At 42.0% G+C, this 19,400-nt stretch overlaps 1 protein-coding gene across 8 annotated transcripts in view; it reads right to left on the reverse strand.

Annotated features, from left to right (window-relative positions):
* The window catches only part of LOC110462776 (basement membrane-specific heparan sulfate proteoglycan core protein-like), a 182,914-nt gene that overhangs the window by 67,358 nt on the left and 96,156 nt on the right, over positions 1-19,400 (reverse strand). For 7 of the 8 annotated variants that reach the window (XM_021516932.1, XM_021516938.1, XM_021516937.1 and 4 more), the window contains 14 exons: positions 18,824-18,971; positions 16,979-17,083; positions 16,311-16,436; positions 15,493-15,606; positions 14,575-14,682; positions 13,800-13,913; positions 13,414-13,521; positions 5,982-6,089; positions 5,497-5,604; positions 3,885-3,992; positions 3,395-3,508; positions 2,887-3,000; positions 1,940-2,053; positions 555-662 (listed from right to left, as the gene is read on the reverse strand). In XM_021516932.1, coding sequence (XP_021372607.1) covers positions 555-662; positions 1,940-2,053; positions 2,887-3,000; positions 3,395-3,508; positions 3,885-3,992; positions 5,497-5,604; positions 5,982-6,089; positions 13,414-13,521; positions 13,800-13,913; positions 14,575-14,682; positions 15,493-15,606; positions 16,311-16,436; positions 16,979-17,083; positions 18,824-18,971 — 1,597 coding nt within the window. The remainder of the gene's footprint in view (positions 1-554; positions 663-1,939; positions 2,054-2,886; positions 3,001-3,394; positions 3,509-3,884; positions 3,993-5,496; positions 5,605-5,981; positions 6,090-13,413; positions 13,522-13,799; positions 13,914-14,574; positions 14,683-15,492; positions 15,607-16,310; positions 16,437-16,978; positions 17,084-18,823; positions 18,972-19,400) is intronic. The other variant, XM_021516935.1, reaches the window with a different exon arrangement.

Here is a 19,400-nt window from a genome sequence, read left to right on the forward strand (position 1 = left end):
TTTTTGTTGACCTTTGTCCATGGAAGGTCCCTGCAAAATTTCATTGAAATTGGTTCAGGGGTTTTGGAGAAGAAGTCGAAAATGTAAATTGTTTACGGACGGACGACGGACGACGGACGACGACGGACAAAAGGCGATCGCAATAGGTCACTTGAGACTTTGTCTCAGGTGACCTAAAAATGCCAAACAAATAGGAACTCTTCATCATTGGAGATACAACACAAAGTGCTTAGGGACTCTCTACCTTTAGAGGTAATTTTTATTTTCATGTTTTTTTTGTTACTGTTGTAGGATTTAAATCAAAATTTTAAAATACTTTCTGACTGTCTTTCATACGTAGCCTTGGAACATAAAAAAACTTTTGCTAATTCATTTGACAAAATGACATTGTTAAGATATATTAGAAACTTTTAGAAAGACACATTTCAACATCTGAAGCAAATTTCGAAGAAAAAGTACCTCTATGGCCTGTTACACAGCATGTTTATCCAACATTACTATAGCAAAAGCATGCAATAAAGGGAGATAACTGGACCTAGGCAGCAGGAACTTACGACATTCAAACTCGTCGGTTCCGTCCTGACAGTCATACTGACGGTTACATCGGCGTCGCTGGTCAATGCATTGACCGTCACGACACCTAAACTCTCCTGACCGACATTCTGGGAGAACATTCATATATATATTCACACATATTCTGTACCTACTCATTAATACATACACAACCACAATATATAGTTTGGTAAGTTCTACCATACCTAGCCAGCAATAAGCCCAGGTAGCTGTTTCTTAAAATCATGGTACAAATTGGGCACAGGGGTTAATTTTACTACTGACCCTATACACTTAAGTATAACTTATCCAGTTAACAGTAAATCTGTGTATCCAGTTAGAGTTTTAGGGGGCAAAATCTCCCCTTTTTTATTTAAAAGTCTCCTGGTAATGCAGTTGTTTCACAGATACACAGATTTTATTCTGACCATAGGCCTGAAAAACCCTCTGCTGTCAGCATGCCAGGAGAGCATATATTTAAATATGATTACCCAGGGGGTAGGTGGGCTTATTGCTGAACATAAGTCTATCACTGGTATCAAAAGTTCTGTATCTACAAGGCAATCATAATGGTATGCTAGGGTAACCTCTTATAAGTTTAGCAAATGTTGTTATGGTCCTATAAGTTTAACACACGTTGCTATTGATGACAAAACTTAATAAAGCCTGGCAGGGTTTAATGTAAGTTTGTCAGCAATAGAAATGTGTGTTAAATAGGACCGTAACAATTTTTGTGAAAATATTCATTATTTATATTTTTATTTTGATAGAGAAGTTACGTTTTATTAAGTTATTTTGAACAGTTCTTTGAACAGCAAATAAAGTCTTGTCAACAATGAAACTGATGACGTCACAATAGAGATTGATGACGTCACAATAGCAAATGTTGTTATAGTCTCATAACAACATTTGCATTCTCAATGCATTGCAATGGAAGGATGCAAAGCAAACGTAAATATTAGACTATATTTCAAATATATATATATATATACAATGAATCTGCTTGATTTTCATACATCTGATATCAGATATACAACACTATGAGAGTGATTAATATTCATCTATTTGTTTTATAGGGATGCAATCAATTTTACTTAAGGGAGACAGTATGCACCAGACTACTTCTATATTCTATGCTATGGTCTTCAGGCAGATTGTAGCAAGATTCATTTGCAAATATTACATATCATATTGGTTTTTTGTAGTTGGGTTTAAAAATATTTGTTTTAATAGTTTTTCAACAAGCTATTTAATGACGTTTCACGATACAGCTAGGGGTCTGATGTTATAAGTAAATGTCTAAGTTATAAACAATCATATAATTTGCAAAGAAATATACTAGACTTGATTCACACCAAACATGCAAGCTAAAGTATCAAGTACTTACGGCAGTTTGCTTCATCACTTCCATCACTGCAATCCTGTACTTGATCACATTTCCGAGTCAGTGAGATACAGCTACGGTCTGGACAGGTAAACTCATCAGCCCTGCATCCAACAGCTGCAGGTAACAAACAAAAAAATCAGTAGAACTAAAGTATGTCCCCCAATATCAATCGAGTATTCATAAGTAGGAAGTTTCATCAAATGACCATGAAATATGGTTCATCAAATTATGTAGAATTTATGGCATAGGCAAGAATTACAATGAGTTGTCCTCACTGCGACCTTGACTTTAACAAATTTACATCCAGTCATGACCATACTTGCCAACTCTCCTTATTTAGGAAGGAGACTCCCGATTTTGAACCCTTAAATTTGGTAGTTTCAGCCAGAGTTTTCTAAACTATACCTATATTCTAAGATCTAATGATCTCATCTGAATGAACAACTGAAAATATGTAGTTTTAAAGGGTCATTTTGTCTCTAGGGGTATATACTATACACACATTTTATTTTTAATTTTGAGTATGCAGAATCTCCCCCACTGAAATTTCAAAAACTTGGCAAGCATGCATGACACACATCCTAATGATGTAATGCATGCACTACCTGTGGTGTGTGGGGATGGGGTAGGTGTGATGCAGATGATCTTCAAGTTTCATTCATATACCTTTTATGGTTTAACCCTTTCATCCCTACGTAACTTTAGTAAACTCTACCATGCATTGATCTGGATGAGTCTATTTCGGTCTTCAGTGGTGAATGGATTAAAAGTTACTGCCCTGACAAGAGTGCATTTATCTATTAAGAAGAAAACCAGAACTTATACAATATGTTTCCCTTTATTCGAAGGGGATACATAATAAATGTCGAAAAATATGGTTTTACTTTTTACTGGTAAAGACGTTCCCTCAGTTAAGTTATTGTTTGTCTGGGTACAGGTGTACTTACGACAGTTAACTTCATCACTTCCATCCTCACAGTCTCGTCTGCGATCACAATATCTTTCAACAGGAATGCAGGAACCGTCAGCACAGGTAAACGTGTTTGCTGGACAGTTGGCCGCTACAAGTAATAGAATATATCTATCTAAACACCATTGACATGACACAGGTACAACTGTACCATATTGCATTAGAAAATATCTCCAAGTTACAAAAGTTCAACTTATTTATAGTAAATACCATTAATTTGGAACATAGAAATGATTAGATATGCTACATACATTCTAATATGAGATAAGTTGAAGACAATGCAATTAAATATTCAAAGATCAGTTCACTCAAACTTCAAATTATTTTAGTGGCCAGGATAATTGTATATAGTATATGAGAAAAGAAACAAGTCCAACTTGTACTTGATGTTCTATACATTTATACTACCAAAGCTTTAAGAAAACATCAATAAAAAACATTCTTAAATAAATACACAGCTTACAATTAAATGGAAATATACTTACGACAGTTTTCTTCGTCAGATCCATCCTCGCAGTCTCGTCTTCGATCACATTTCCGATCCAACGGAATACAGGTACGGTCCCCACAGGTGTACTCATCAGCTCTACATCGGACAGCTACAGGTACAAAAATACAAAATGCCTACTGTTTTATGAATACATTTAGAGTCACCGCAGGTAAACCTCTTAACTTGAATCTTATATTTCATTTAGTTAAGCAAAGATAATTGATTTACATCCACTAACAATACAGTTATGGTCATTACAGGTAACTTTCTTTGACAATCTTGCTATGTATACCTATTCTGGAGGGGTACTCCTAAATTTTTACCCTCATTTTTCACTTTGGAAATCAGATGATTCCATACCTCTTGCATTTTGCTGAAATCAAATTAACTAATTTGATAGAAGAGTTAAACTATGGAATTAATGAGAAGCCTTGTATTATTTTCTAGGGCGTCTTATAAGTAACCAACAATTTCAAAATACGTACGACAATTAAATTCATCACTGCTGTCTTCACATTCCGGACGGCCATTACACCTAAAGGATTCTGGGATACAGTCTCCATTTTGACAGCGGAACTCTCCAGTACGGCAAGCTGATAAAATAGACACATGGATAAAGGTCAACAAAGCCAAAATAGTCATTTTGATTACTTAATAAAAGTTATCTCTGTCAGGGGAAACTCCGAGAAATAATGGCAAGTGTTAAGGCTCTTACAGTGACACTTCTATACAAGCTGTTTTTCCTTTCATAAAATGTATTAAAACTAAAAGCCATGTACGTTTCAAACACTATTTCCATAACACTTTTTTTTCTATTTAAACCTATCTTAAATCAAGTATGTTAAATTTTTCAACTAACTTTCCAGGAAAGAGATATTTAAAGATTAAAAAGCCAAATAAAGCATTATCTATTAAATCAACTAATTTATTGAAACAATACAACAGAACCTGTAAGATCTAAGGTACACAATTATTAGCTTTAACAAATAATATTTAACATCATTCACGTTTTAACTGATATGTCTGAAGATTTTTGTAATTTTGATTTTCATCTTAAGAAAGTTTTTAACTTCTACTGTATTAACATTTCTCTAATGCTTATGTAATATACAACTTATTGTTACAATGATCTTTGTTGTGTAGCTTTGGTCTCGGTCTGTTTTCCCTACAGACTGATCCGATGTAATGGGAGACATCTCCAATACCACACACATTACTGATAGTCTTACTTGAGTGATTTTGAGCCAACTCACATGCACTAAGTTCTCTTCCTTTCAATTCAACCATCATTTGATAACTAATGCATCATATTAAATCTGGATCACGAACAAGTTTCAATTTAGATACAAAAATGCCCCTCTTTCCACCACATCATGCAGAAAGAGAGAAGAAAAAATCTAACTATAAACGTACAAGTCAAAAAAATGTATAAAAGAGAACGAAAAAATTCTGCTGAGGTACCATGAAGCGTCTATTATCACTATGGTACTGTACTTACAAAATCGAGACTGAAGCTGAAAAACTTTACCTACAGAGAGACAGAGACATAGGAAGGAAAAGTTATAGGAAGAAACAGGTAGGTCTGGGAGTTTTAAACAACTGTGTTAAATGTTTAGCAAGGCACACAAAAGACGGTTGTTCATAGGAGTTTTAAACAAAAGTATTAATGATTAAGCTCCACACAAAACATAGTTGTTCATGGGATTTTAAACATCTACATTAATGGCTAAGTGACACACACATAAGGTAATTATTTATGGGAGTTTTAAAGAACTCCATTGATGGTTAAGCAACACACAAACTATAGCTGTTCATGGGATTTTAAACAACTAGTAATGGTGAAGGGATACACAAAAGGTAAACAGTGTTGTTTCATTAGATGCTAAACAACTTGTCTAAGAGACACATACACAAAAGGTAGTTTTACATAGTACTTTGAACATCTGCATTAATGGTTAATCAAGAGATATAAAAGATTGTTCTACATGGTTTGTTTTTTTAAAGCCTGGATTAACGATAAGCAAAAAACATAACAGGCTGTTGTACATAAAAATAAAACTCAAAATTATATAATTTTTATTTTGAAGTAATACGCACTGCAATCTAATTCGTCACTTCCATCTTCACAATCTGGGCGTCTATCACACTTCCTGTCTCTGGGGATGCAGTCGCCGTTGGTACAAGTAAACTGATCGTCTTTGCAGGCTGTATGGGAAGTTAATATTGGTAACTTTCATTTCACAAATATTGTATTGATCTATAAATTAAACTTTGAGCGAACATTGTTTACCAATAAATGCTTTTTGGTGTCTTGCAAGTTAGATTAAACCTGGAAGTATGTAAGTCATTTAATGCCACAGTTTAAAACAGATTTCGTAGGGAAAATATAAAACAGCATGATTGCTCCTTCTTATCAAATGCAGAAATTTTTAAAGCTATGTCCATAGGGACAGAAAACTCCAAATGGTAAACGTTTTTCTCTTGATTAATGAAAATTTTTCTTAATTTTTCAATTCTGAAATTTTTCTCTTTTTTTTTTTTTTTAGTAGAAGGTGTACACTGGTTACTATAGCAACACTCACGACAATTGATCTCATCACTGCCATCCTCACAGTCTGGTCGATCGTCACATTCACGATTACCCGGGATACAGTCTCCATTTGTACAGGTAAACTCGCCAGCAGCACAGGCTACAAGTAAATAAAAGTAAAACTTTACTGGGTGGTCTCAAAAAAACACTAATACAAGATGTGAGATAAGTACTTCTATATGTCATTTGAATCCAGGAAAATGATTCTGAACCATGATTGGTTTATATTTGCTAACACTATAAGGCTGATGATTTAAGATGATTCAATTTTATTCTATACAATTTTATACTATATTAACTAACTTGAACGCAAAAACTTAGTGTTGATGGAGATGCTGACAAAGTCAATGGACCATGAGAGGTAGGCCGCATCCAGCATTTGATGCTTGAGTTAAGATGTACTACCTAAGATGCAACTATAATCTAAGTGTGGTTGGTCTAGCACTTTCATTTCAGTAATAATTACCATAACTTTAGTATGCATATACAATACCTACACCCATCTTTGTAGCCCAAAAACAAAAGATTCAAATATCCCTACCTCCCTACCGTGACGTAACCTCTATCTCGATGACAGAGCCACGGAGTGATCTCCCTTCCTCTTCCTTTTATGGCGCCTGCTGCATGCTGACGCACGGAGCTTGCTCCAATTCAAAACATTGTTTTGTCGGTTTGGTTTGAGTGTCAACTCATATTTTTGCGCAGTTTGTGTGCCTTATACCCATCTGCCTTTATTGATATAACTAATTGTTGTTGAAAATTATTTTTGTGCCTTTTACGGCCGGTTATTTTACTCCACGTGTGCCGGTGGTGTGCCACGGTCCGCCATTATCGTGGGTTAATTTCCGACCTCTGTTTATTTCGGTGACGGTTGTTTGTTTCGGCAAACGTTATTTATTTTAACCGTTTTCTGATTTATATTACGGGTGAAATTCTTTCTACGTTGCGTACTTTGTACTATCGTATTTTATCCTTATTTTCCCGTTTTATCTGCTTGTAAATTTTTTGTTTACGTTCGCTTTGGAGGGTATGTCTCGGTCGGGACAGCGACGAGGTAGTGCTCATGGGTGTTCCCATTTCTTTGTGGAACGGGACCCTCATGATGCCTGTCCCAGGTGTCGTCCTTGCAGTGAGGTTTCGCCTTGTGAACTTTGTTCACAGTCAAAATCTCAGGGCAAGGACTTCATTGTTCCAAAGCTACCCTCAACTTACCGTAAGACAGATTCGTCTGTTTCTTCCGGTAAGCGAGGGAAGCAGAGAGGTAGGGGTCGTGCCACCAGCTCTCTGGGGTCTGGTGGTACTGTCTCTGTTCCTGTCTCGGGGGGTCTTGCTTCGGCAAGTCCCTCTCGTGAGCAGGGGGTGGCCCTTCCTGTCCAGGAACTCCCTGGAGTAGGGGAGGGGCAGCCTGACCCTGGCTTGGCACAGCCAAGGGTCGAATTGGCCGGGAACGCCCGTAAGCTTTCGCGCTTGCCTTCGGGTAGGGACTACCGGCCGCCGGTCACTGACTCTGTCAGTGATCCCGGCATTCCAGGTGGTGCTGTCGTTGGGGACAGTCTTGGTGCCGGGCCTGTTCTTTCGGGTTCAGGTCCTGGTGTGACAACAGACTTTCTTTCGGGATTGTCTGTGTCTACCGGGATTAGTGACGCGCAGCTCACTAATCCCGGCATCAATGCTGGTCAGGCATACCCTCCCGGTCAGTTACCCGGACCCGGTCCTATTAGGTCCGGTCCCGAGTTTCATTCTTCTGGGAACCTGGGGGGTTTCCCCCCAGGGGTTGGGTTTGCTGGACAGGGGGCCGGTTTCCGGCCTCCGTTTTCCCCTGGCTTAGGGTATACGGGTGCCTGCGGGCAACCATCCTTGGGCCGCCCTTACCAGCCTGCGGATGGTTTTGGGTTGCGGCAGCATCCCGGCAGTTACGGGCTTAGCCCGTACATGTCCGGGTTTCCACCTGGAGGGAGTGGCGGTCCACCTTCGCCCTTTGGGCAAGTTGGCCAGCCCCAGTCTCAGGCAGGCCAGTTTGGCCAGTTCTGGGGTCACTCCCAGCCCGCGGGACCTTTCCCCTATCCTCCGGGATATGGGTTTAACCCCATGGCATTTCCGTCATGGAATCCTTGGGGTTTGGTCTCTCCCTCGCGGAGACGTGTTAGCAGTTCTGTTGACCCCCCCCAACTTTCTGCTACTTCGGGGGCCTTATCGGCCGGTCCTAAGAAGGTGTGTCGGACCTTTAGGACTTCTGCCTCTCGGGCAGGCTCGTTGGTCTCTGGGTCCAAGGGTAGGGTTTTGGCTACTAAGCCTAAACCTACAGCCACGGCCGTTAGGCGCACTGCACCTAAACGCCGGTACGGGGAGCCTTCTCTCGGGTTGGCCCCTCTGGCTGGCCCATTTCCTCCGCCCCAGGCTTCTGGTCTGGATGGTGTGGAGGCTATGGACGTTGAGGGCGCGGGTATGGCAGAGGACAATGATGTTGTTCATCTTTCACCTGGTTGTTCGGATATAGACGCTGGTCTTTCCGAGTCGTCTGACGACAGTCCTCAGGAGGGCTTGCCCTCAGAGGAGGACTTCCAGGATGAGGGAGACCCTGAGGCTGCTGAGGTTGAGGCCCAGCATGTGTTATCCGGTATGCGGGGCCTTAGGGCTGACGTTTCCCGGATTCTTGGGGAGGAGGTTTGCCCACCACCTTCGGCATCATCTGTCCCCGAGTCCACCACCCTTTTGGGTTCTTTGGTGGCTCCTCGGGTGTCCGCTCGGTCGGACCGCTCTCTGCCAGAAGGCACCATTGTGTCTTCAGCTCTGGCCACCGCCCAGTCTCGGGTTTTAGGGAAGAATTCTTCTTCAACCCGTAGTCCTGGGTATGCTGGGTTGCAGCTCAGTGTTGGCGATTTGTCAGAGGTGCACGCCACTGACTATGCCACACATGATGGTCTGCTTGCCCCTCAACCAGCTAAGCTGGAATCGAGGGAACTTGCAGCTTGGCCCGGTAAATCGGTGGACCAGGTGGTGTTCGGTCCCAAAGAACACCACAAGATGGAGAGACTGCTGCGTCTCTCCATCCAGATTCTGTCGTATATAGACTACTTGACGGTTTGTCTATATAGGGTATCCGACTTGCCTGAGGGTCGGATTACCGAGACAGAGCAGGCCGACATCCAGGACAGAGTGACCTCTGCCCTGAACGGGGCATTGAGAGCGCTGGCAGCTTTACAGGTGTCATCCCTCGTCAATGTCTTGTTGGCTAGGCGGTTTTCAGTTTTGAAAAATCGCCCGGTCGATGAGCCTTACCGTTCCAGACTGTTGACTGCCCCCTTCTCAGGGTCCACTCTTTTTGGAGGGGCCCTTCCTTCTGTTCAGAAGGATTTGAAGGAGGACTCGGTCGCCTCTGCACTTCTGGTGAAGAGGATTCAGGCTGAGAAGGCCAGTACCTCGCAGGGGTCAGCGCCTCCTAAGAAGAAGGCTAAACCTTCGGCTTCGCAGTCCTCTGCGCAGCCCAAGTATAAGCCTCCCTTCAAGGGCAACAAATGGAAGGGTAAGAAGGGTAAGAACCCTCCTGGGGGTAAGAAGAAGGGTTCCTGACTCTTTTCTTCCCTCCTTGGTCGTGTCAGACGACGAGTTTGGCCGGGAGGAATGCAGTCCTCTCGGCTCAAGCTTAGGTCCTTCTCCCGCAGGATTAGGCTTCGGGTCAGCAGACGATTCTCTTGCCTGGCAAGGTCTCGATCTGCCTCGACCAGATCTTCCTGTGGGGGGTCGTCTTTCTGCTTTCCTTCCAGAGTGGAAGGAAATTACGGAAGACGCATGGACCTTGTCTGTGATCAAGGAGGGGTTAGGCATTCCGCTAGTGCGGGATCCGCCCTTAGCGTCAGAGCCAATCTTTTTTCCTCCACCGGGGGATCCGGAAAAGGCTCTGGCGCTCCAGGAGGAAGTAAGGACCATGCTTTCCAAGGGCGCGGTCGAGGAGGTTCCTATGTCGGGATGCACTCCCGGGTTCTACTCCAGAATGTTTCTGGTTCGGAAGAAGTCCGGGGCGTGGCGTCCCATCATAGATCTAAGTGCCTTCAACAAGCACGTAGATTCTCCTCACTTCAAGATGGAGACTCCTCGGGGTATTATCGCCTCCGTGAGAGAGGGAATGTGGGCGACTTCAGTAGATCTAAAGGACGCCTACTTCCACATCCCCATCAAGAAGTCGGCACGGAAGTACCTCCGTTTTACTTGCAACGGAAAGGTCTTCCAGTTCCGGGCCATGCCGTTCGGGCTCACGACTGCACCTTTGGTTTTCACCAAGCTGCTGCAGGTGGTCGTGGGATTCCTGCACTCTCGAGGAATAGATGTTCACATCTATTTCGACGACTCCCTCATGCTCCACCTAGTGAGAGAGTCTCTGGTACAGGTCACCCGGTTGGTTCTGAAACTCTTACTCAAGGTCGGCTTCATTCCTTCCAGAGAAAAGTCGGAGGTTTCCCCATCTCAGGATTTTGTTTTTCTGGGGAACCGTTTCAATACGGTTCAGGGCATCGCCCTTCCACCGATGGAGAAGTTCGAGAAGGCCAGGGCTTTTGCTCTGACCTTTATCGGCCGGTCTCAAGTCCAGGTACGTTGGTTTCTCAGTTTTCTGGGATATCTCAACGCCCTGGCCGATGTGGTCCCCTTAGGGAGACTTCACATCAGGCCTCTCCAGATGTTTCTCCTTGCCAACTGGGTCCCTTCTTCAAGGGATTGGGAAGCCTTGCTTCCTCTGAACCAGTCGGTCAAGGAGTACGCACGCTGGTGGACTCATCAGGACAATGTTCTCCGAGGGGTTCCTTTGTCCAAGCCAGTTCCCACTATGACCCTGTACACGGATGCATCCATGACAGGGTGGGGAGCTTATCTCGACGGGCGTTGCCAGTCGGGGGAGTGGTCTGGGGAACAGCTCTCGGAGCACAGCAATGTGCTCGAGATGAGGGCTGTTCTGTTGGCTCTGCAGTCTTTTCGGGAGATCCTGCATTCCAAGGTGGTTTGTGTGGCTACGGACAACACTACGGTTGTCGCGTATCTGGAGAGACAGGGGGGAACCAGGTCTCACACCCTGTGTGCCCTCGCTATCCGCATTCTGCTTCTATGTCAGGAAATGCAGTTGACAATTTGTGTCAAGCATCTGCCAGGCAGGTTGAATGTTCTGGCGGATACTCTTTCCAGGCGCCGCCAGCCGGTTTTGACAGAGTGGCAACTGAATCCCTCGATTTTCGTGGGAATTTGTCAGGTGTGGGACAGGCCTCACATAGACCTGTTCGCCACTTCACTGAACAATCAGTTGCCAACGTTTGTCTCTCCGGTACCAGATCCAAGGGCTTGGGCCGTGGACGCTCTGTCTCTGGATTGGGAGGGAATGCATGCATATGCATTCCCACCCTTCAACATGGTGGGCAGGGTGCTGCAGAAGTTTCGGGAGCATCAGTGTTCCCTCCTCCTGATAGCGCCCCTGTGGCCGAGGCAGCCTTGGTTTCCGGAGCTTTTGTCGCTTCTGGTGGAAGAGCCCCTGGCTCTTCCTCTCAGAGCGAACCTCCTTCGCCAGCCTCGTTCCAGGACGATGCACTCTCGTCCGGAGATCCTCCACCTTCACGCGTGGAAGCTATCTCAGGAGGCCTCGCTCAGGCGGGCTTTTCTAGGGACGTGTCAGATCGCATCGCTCGATCAATTAGGGCTTCCTCATCTGCCGTCTACCAGTCACGATGGAAGATTTACTGTGATTGGTGTGTCGGCAGGAAGGTTGATCCGATCAAGGCTACTGTCCAGGTGATTGCGGACTTCCTTCTTTGGCTGTTTAGGGACCGCAATCTTGCCCCTGGCACTATCGCTGGTTATCGCACGGCCATTGCTAGTGTTCTCTCTGTTCATGGTAGGTCGGAGGTAGGCTCGTCCTCCTCTCTTTCTGCCTTGATTAGGGGGTTTGGGTTGGACAGGCCTAGGGTCCGGCAGTTGGCTCCGCAGTGGAATTTGCCACTGGTGCTCGAATCGCTGATGCGGGCACCTTATGAGCCTTTAGCGTCTGCCTCCTTGAAGTTTGTTACTTACAAGGTGGTATTCCTTGTTGCCCTGGCCTCAGGTCGAAGGAGGAGTGAGATTCATGCCTTGTCTTCTCACCCCTCTTGCCTCCGATGGTCCAGGAATTACTCTGCCGTTACCCTTCTCACTGATCCTGCCTTTATGGCTAAGAATCAGGTTCCTGGCTTCTCGCCCGATCCGATTAAGATTCCGTCTTTGACTGCCTTCGTTGGAGCTGAGGAACGGGATAGGTTGCTCTGTCCCTGTCGGGCGCTTAGGTTTTACCTCGATAAAACCAGGGGGGGGCGAGGTCCTCGATCTCGTCTGTTTTTGCCCATTAAGCAGGGTCAACAGGATATCTCTTCTCAGTCAGTGTCTAGATGGATCTGTCAGGTCATCAAGTACGGTTACGACCACTCGGATGATCAGGTTCGGGCGTTGTATAAGGTGAGAGCTCATGAGATCAGGGCCCTTGCTGCGTCATGGGCCCTCCTCAATGGGTCCCCCTTTCAGGAGGTCATGTCCGCAGCTTTCTGGCGCGGACAGACTACCTTCACGGATTTTTATCTCCGGTCCTTGGCCTCTCATTCTGATGGATTGTATTCCCTTGGACCGGTGGTGGTTGCACAGTCTGTGGCTGTTCCTCCACAGTAATTCAGTGATTTTAAATAGTATGCTATCAGGCACCACGGTGGTACACCTGCTCGTTTCACGGGGAGGTTTTCCATTTTTTAATTACTTTCGGGGCTTTATTAGGGGGGTTCCTTGAACCTTTTCCCTACCTTGAGCATGTCTCGAGTTTGTTCCGTCAGCCTGGTCTGCCTGGATTCGAAGCCTCCACTACGGTAAGACGAATTCGCATACTAAAGTTATGGTAATTATTACTGAAATGAAATTGAGGTTTTTGAAGTAAAACCAATTTTCATGATGTAATACTTACCATAACTTTATGGAGTCCCACCCTGTATTCCTCCCCTTGCCTCCTCATCCTGGCTGCCTTTAGGCTCCATAAAAGGGGGTTTGAGGAAGGGAGATCACTCCGTGGCTCTGTCATCGAGATAGAGGTTACGTCACGGTAGGGAGGTAGGGATATTTGAATCTTTTGTTTTTGGGCTACAAAGATGGGTGTAGGTATTGTATATGCATACTAAAGTTATGGTAAGTATTACATCATGAAAATTGGTTTTACTTCAAAAACCTCAAATATATACGTTCAGTGAAACGAAGTTAAACACAAAAAACTTAATGTTGACGCAGCCGCCGTCACACGAAAAGCAACACCTTAGTCTCGCTTCCACTACTTTGTCACGTCAAGACAAAAAGGCAGAATTTTAACTAAATATTCCAAACAATGTAAACGAAAAATGCTTAATACGAACTTTCCGTTATAAATTGCTGATACCTACCACAGCCTGCCTCGTCCGATTGGTCCTCACATTGTGGAACACCATCACATCGGAAAGATCCCTCCACACAGTAGCCGTCCTGACACTGGAACTGATCTTGACGGCATGCTGTAACAGAAGGTCAAGGTCACTGTGGTCAGTAAATGTCAAGGTCATAGTCAGCAACAAAGAAGCCTAAAGAATCTTACCTGAATTTAAATACAAACACTTTGTCTTTAGGTAGCCCTGTGGCCACACTTAAGATAATACTATTCATAGAAAACACAGAATTTATTTAGTAGTTTATTTAAGAAATGGGACCACAATTGTTTGGTGGATAAAAAAGAATATCACAAAAATTAAGGGGTCAGATTAGACAGCTTTCACTACATATAAAGAAAACTCACGACAACTGGCTTCGTCAGATCGATCATCACAGTCAGCATAGCCGTCACACACGAGCCTTCTGTCAAGGCACTGGATCTCGTTAGCACAGGTAAACTCTTCTGGAGGGCACAGGGCTGTATAATAAATAGTACTTAATGTATGCTTTGGTACCGGTACAAATATTATCCTAAGTTGGAAACGATTTTATCATCATACAATCAATTTTCAACACTGCCTGACTTCAGTATCACAAACACTGATATATTGATTACTGTATTTATCATTATAAAGGCACCTGTGCTAATAACAGCATCTCAGGGATTTTAAAAATGTTCAAATCTTTTTTATTTAAGAAATTTTAAAAAAAAATCAAATCAAGATTTTATGATTTTCAGAAGATGTTTAGGAGGTTTTGTTTGTCATGCAACATCTGCTGCTTAGATGGTTCTGTACACAAAGAGTTTGAACAAAAGCAATGATGTAATAAAAATGTGACCCATGCAATTTTCCAGAATAATATAACGTTTTCATGAGAATACAACTTAAGAGTGGGATAAAATTAGGCATTATATCGTTGCTGCAATAGGAAAACAGAATGTCGTCAAAATACAGGTTATGTTGTTTGACAAAAAATAGTCTACATAAAGGAGTCGCGCTTGTCATTTACCCATACCCGGTGTCCTTAATTATCACATCAAGAAATGTATCACATTTTTATAGGTAAAAACTTTAATACTGTCAAATGCTATTGCTGTGTTAAACTTGCATAGTGACAAATTCCGATTCTATACTCACGACAGTTGCTCTCATCTGATCCGTCTGGGCAGTCTCTCTCAGAGTCACACTTCAGGTCTTCAGGGATACAGGATCCATCAGCACACCTAAATTCTCCGGCAAGACATGCTATAACAAAGAAAATAACAAAACTGTGTTCTGTCCTTTCTTAACTCTGACATAATCACAGGAGGCATAAATTCACGAGTTGGAACCGCAACACTGTTTATAAAAAAAACAAAGGTCAAGTACAACTCCAGCATTTTTCAAGAAATTTCTTGCAATGTTGAAGATGGACAATCCTGGATAAAGAGGTCTAGATGTTTCTGTATATGGATACTAGAACCATGATTGGTTTAGATTTAAGATGATTCAATTTTATTCTATACAATTTTATATTATTAACTTTAAAAGAGGGACTGATATATAAACAAAGATATTAGAGTTTAAACATAAAATTTTGGTAATTATCGGCTTGTTTTAAAAGCAGCCTCAAAAACCGCTAACTCAGAAAACAAAAATTGCAAAAGCCATCCCTCTAAATTGGGACTGGCCTTTGTTGCAAGTTATTAGAACCAATATGTTATGATTTTTGAGATGTACTCCCGAAATGGAAATACCAGTATGCTTTAAAATGTATTTATTGTGTGCAAGGTTTTAATGACAACTAAAAATTTCAGAAAGTTAAAAATAGCAAAAGGCACTCCTCTGCAGTGTGATTTACTATTATGTGCAGTTTGAAGATCAAATCTGTGACAGATTTTGTGATATGCTCTAGGAACACCAATATGCATTAAAATATACATATTTTCAATGCCATTTCCATGACAACTACATGTAGATAAAATCAGAAACTTGAAAATATCAAAAGGCAGCTAGCTCTCTCCATGAACCATATCTTACATAAGCAGAGATATTGTGAGAGCACAAGGTACTTACAACAGTTGGAGTGTTCATCTGACTGGTCAAAACAGTCTTGTCGACGGTCACACACCTGACTGGACTGAATACAGCGGTGACCATCAGCACACATGAACTCTCCAGCTCCACAACCTAAAAAGAGAAATTACCATTAAAATCGAGAAAACCCCCCAATTTCCATTAACTTCTATATCATATAGAGGAAGCAAATGAAATTCATCTCAAATACTAGGACCCGAATATCCATAAGAGTCCCATATATGCCCATGAAGTTTCATAAAATCATTTACTGTAATATTGTTTTTTAGTTTATATATCCAGACAGGAAAAATTTGATTTACATTTGACCACACGTTGTGACTTTGAGCTTGAAGTAAGGGTCCCAAATATATTCTTTGGCATACCTCTGCATGATTGTTTATTTGTGTAGCGAAGTTTCATTAAACACATCTTCAAATATATCTATCCCTTGAAAAGGAACTATTTTTCAGAGACCATATTTTGTCAACACAAATTCAAATATTCAAAGGTTATCTGGAACTAATTTTCTTTGTTTCAAATTAAACTTAAATATTTTACATCTGTTATGAAAAACTTGTATTGCCTTATAGTTAACTTTTGTTGGCCTGGAAAGTAGTGTTCAGGGCAGGAGGTCATTATAAGGGAGGAAACCGGAATACCTGGAGAAAACCCACATTGTCGAGCAGGTGACCCTGTACTTTTTCATGTCTGGTCGGGGAATCTGTCCAGACAGGTATGGTACCAATAAACCTGACCTGGAATATTTCTTTCTCAATGTACAAAAAAAATGTGTGATATACTAATAACCCACATACCACCACATTTTCCTGGGAACTCGTCCGAGCTGTCAGGACACTCCCTAACGCGGTCACATTGCCTGGCATTCATACAGGTTCCATCTTCACACTGATACTGTCCTGCAGGGCAACCTCCTTCTTGGCCTAGCAATCAGACAATATATCTACATGTTACACTTCTCCTGTCTGACAGGTGTCTCTCCCCCATTAAATAATCCAGGGATATAGACATGTTATATGGTCACTCAGATGAATTTGAATGTTCAACTGATTTGCAGCTAGGGCCGGAACACAGAGAAAATGTGTACATGGATCTATCAACAAACTGATCCACTTCTATTTCAATCTAAATATACCTAAATATATAGCATGGGTCAAAGAAGTAATATAGACGGTAAAATCCCATATAACACTGGATCCTAATGGAGGTATGTCCGTAGGATACAAATTACTTAAAATAGTATATGGGGCAAAGAAGTAATTCAAACAGTGTGGACAAGTTTAGGTTGTCAAAATTTTGGAGCGATCCGCTCCTTTTTCAAGACACAGTGAAACAGAACAGTTACATGTACATATACATCATATTACAAGAAGATAGAATTGATATACTATAATTGAAAATATAGCTATTATATAAAACCAATAGTCCCCTCGGCTAAAGACAGCATATAGCATAGTATACTTACAATCTACTTCATCAGAGTTATCGCTACAGTCGCTAAATCCGTCACACCTATAAATACTGGAGATGCAAGTTCCGATTGCGCAACGGAAATTGTCTGGTGGACAGGCTGGAAAACGAAATAATTCAGGTTTGTTTAACAGATTATTGTGTATGTCTACCTTACAGATACCAAGCATTCAGCAACATTACATACAACTATAACTTGTCTGCAGAACAATTTTTCCAGTAAAGCGATAGTTATTACAAACAAGAGGCCCAGAGGGGCCTGTATCGCTCACCTGTATAATATTCTCATTAAATACCATACTGCAGCTATTTCAAAAGATTGTCTCTCAGCAACACCTGTCCCTCTTTGGGTCTCTTCTTTCTGTCCCATCGAAAGTGGGTTGATTTTAAAAATTAATGTCAATTTCACCTATTTGGCCCCACCTATCTACCCATTAATACAAAATTGACTCCCCTTTGCTGAAGGATGCTCTGAACCAAATTCGGTTAAAATCCCTCGAATGGTACAGAAGAAGAAAGGTTTTAAGGATTAAACTTCAAATTCCCCTATTGGACCCCACCCCTCTGCACCCAGAGGGGCCACACCCTCCATTTATATAAAATTGCTTCCACTTTGCCAAAGGATGCTCAAGTCCAAATTTGGATAAAATCCTGCCAATGGTACATAAGAAGAAGGATTTTAAAGATTTAAACCTCAAATCCCCTATTGGGCCCCGCCCTCTACACCAAGAGAACCACACCATTCGTGTATACAACATTTGGTCCCCTCTGCCCAAGGATGCTCCAGGCTAAATTTGGTATAATTCCCTCAAATGGTATGGTAGAAGAAGGGTTTTAAAGATTTAAAACTTAAACTCTCCAATTGGTCCGACCTGTCTAGACCAATAGGGGTCACAACCTCCAGTAATATAAAATTTAGTCCCATTTGACCACGGATGCTCCAGGTCAAAGTTAGTCAAAGTTCCTCCAATAGTACAGAAGAAGAAAGATTTTGAAGACTTAAACCTCAAATTCCCCTTTTGGGCCCCACCCCTCTGCACCCAGAGGGGCCACAACCTCTGATTATATAAAATTTAGTTCCCTTTGCCCAAGGATGCTCTACATCAAATTTGGTTTCAATCCCTCCATTTATACCGAAGAAGAATGGTTTTAAACATTTTCCCCAAAGTTCTTCCTAATGGGCCCCATCCTTCTGCTCCCAGGGGAGCCACACTCTCCATTTAAGGAAGAATTTTTAAAATTTACCTCAATTTCCCCTATTTTGCCCATGCAGTCCCTAGGTTTATACAAAATTGAATCCCCTTTGGCTAAAAATGCTCGAGGTCAAATATAGTTGAAATTGTCTAAGCTGTTCGGGACATGTAGTGTTTTAAAGGAAAAGTTGATGAACGAACGTACGGACAAAGGACGCCACGGCATAAAGCTTTGGGTTTATGCATGTATTGTATTTGACCCCAAATAAACCCTCCCCACTTTGGTAAATGTCTCAGAAAAAGAACACAGAATGTCAAAAATTTACTTATAGTGATCATAGGAGAGATGGCAAATGTAATGTTGAATGCTTGTCGGTTTCTCAAAATTAAGCCTCCTCCTAACTTTTGGTCAATCTTTTCCAGTTAAGGTGAGGGGCTTATACTTGCAGTCAAATGTAGTATCTTAATTAACTCATTCACCCCTGAAGATACATTTGAACTCCTCCAACTCAAACGTTGGAATAGTTCATTATGAATTTCAGGGTGAATGAGTTAAGTTTGTTAATTTTCAAAAGTTACAAAAGACATGTGCTGCAGACTTTCAGGATTGGAGCACCTTGCTAGACGTGAACAGTGCTGATTTTTACCTGGAGTGACTAGAAGTTCTGCTGTTGCCTCTGCGATACCAATGTCCATGACTGACCCAATCCCACAAATGTACGAGTCTGCATCTTCTACGGTCACCGAAGGAATGGTTAGTCTACCATCCTGGACAATGGACTTTAAGGGCATATCCTACAAAGGGAAAGATAAAGTTCCATGTTATTTATTGTGAAGGCATAGTATTATTAAACCTGTCTAAAGTGGCCTTTGTCTAAACTGAATCCCTTGCTATTCTGACTGATATTTTGTCCCAGCATTCCTTCTTTTGAATCATGATGTCAACCCTGTTTAAAATCAACCCAGTCTACTCAGAAATCTGATTTATTTTACATACCTTGCTTCTTCACATAAAACATTGTTAAAATTTTCCTCAGTCAGCTTAACCCTGCCCCCATTTTTGGGGACCACTTTGGGACTGAAATTTCCAGTATAAAAAAAACAGTACATTGTGTATTGTAGGGTGTCTGATGACACTGCACAATGCAACATTTTCAGATGATATTTTGTAAAGAAATGGCCTTAGGAGGGCCAGAAAACTGTCTTTTTGGACATATAAATTAA

The sequence above is a fragment of the Mizuhopecten yessoensis genome, unplaced genomic scaffold (assembly GCF_002113885.1).
Source record: "Mizuhopecten yessoensis strain PY_sf001 unplaced genomic scaffold, ASM211388v2 scaffold10829, whole genome shotgun sequence".
Classification (NCBI taxonomy): Eukaryota; Metazoa; Mollusca; class Bivalvia; order Pectinida; family Pectinidae; genus Mizuhopecten; species Mizuhopecten yessoensis.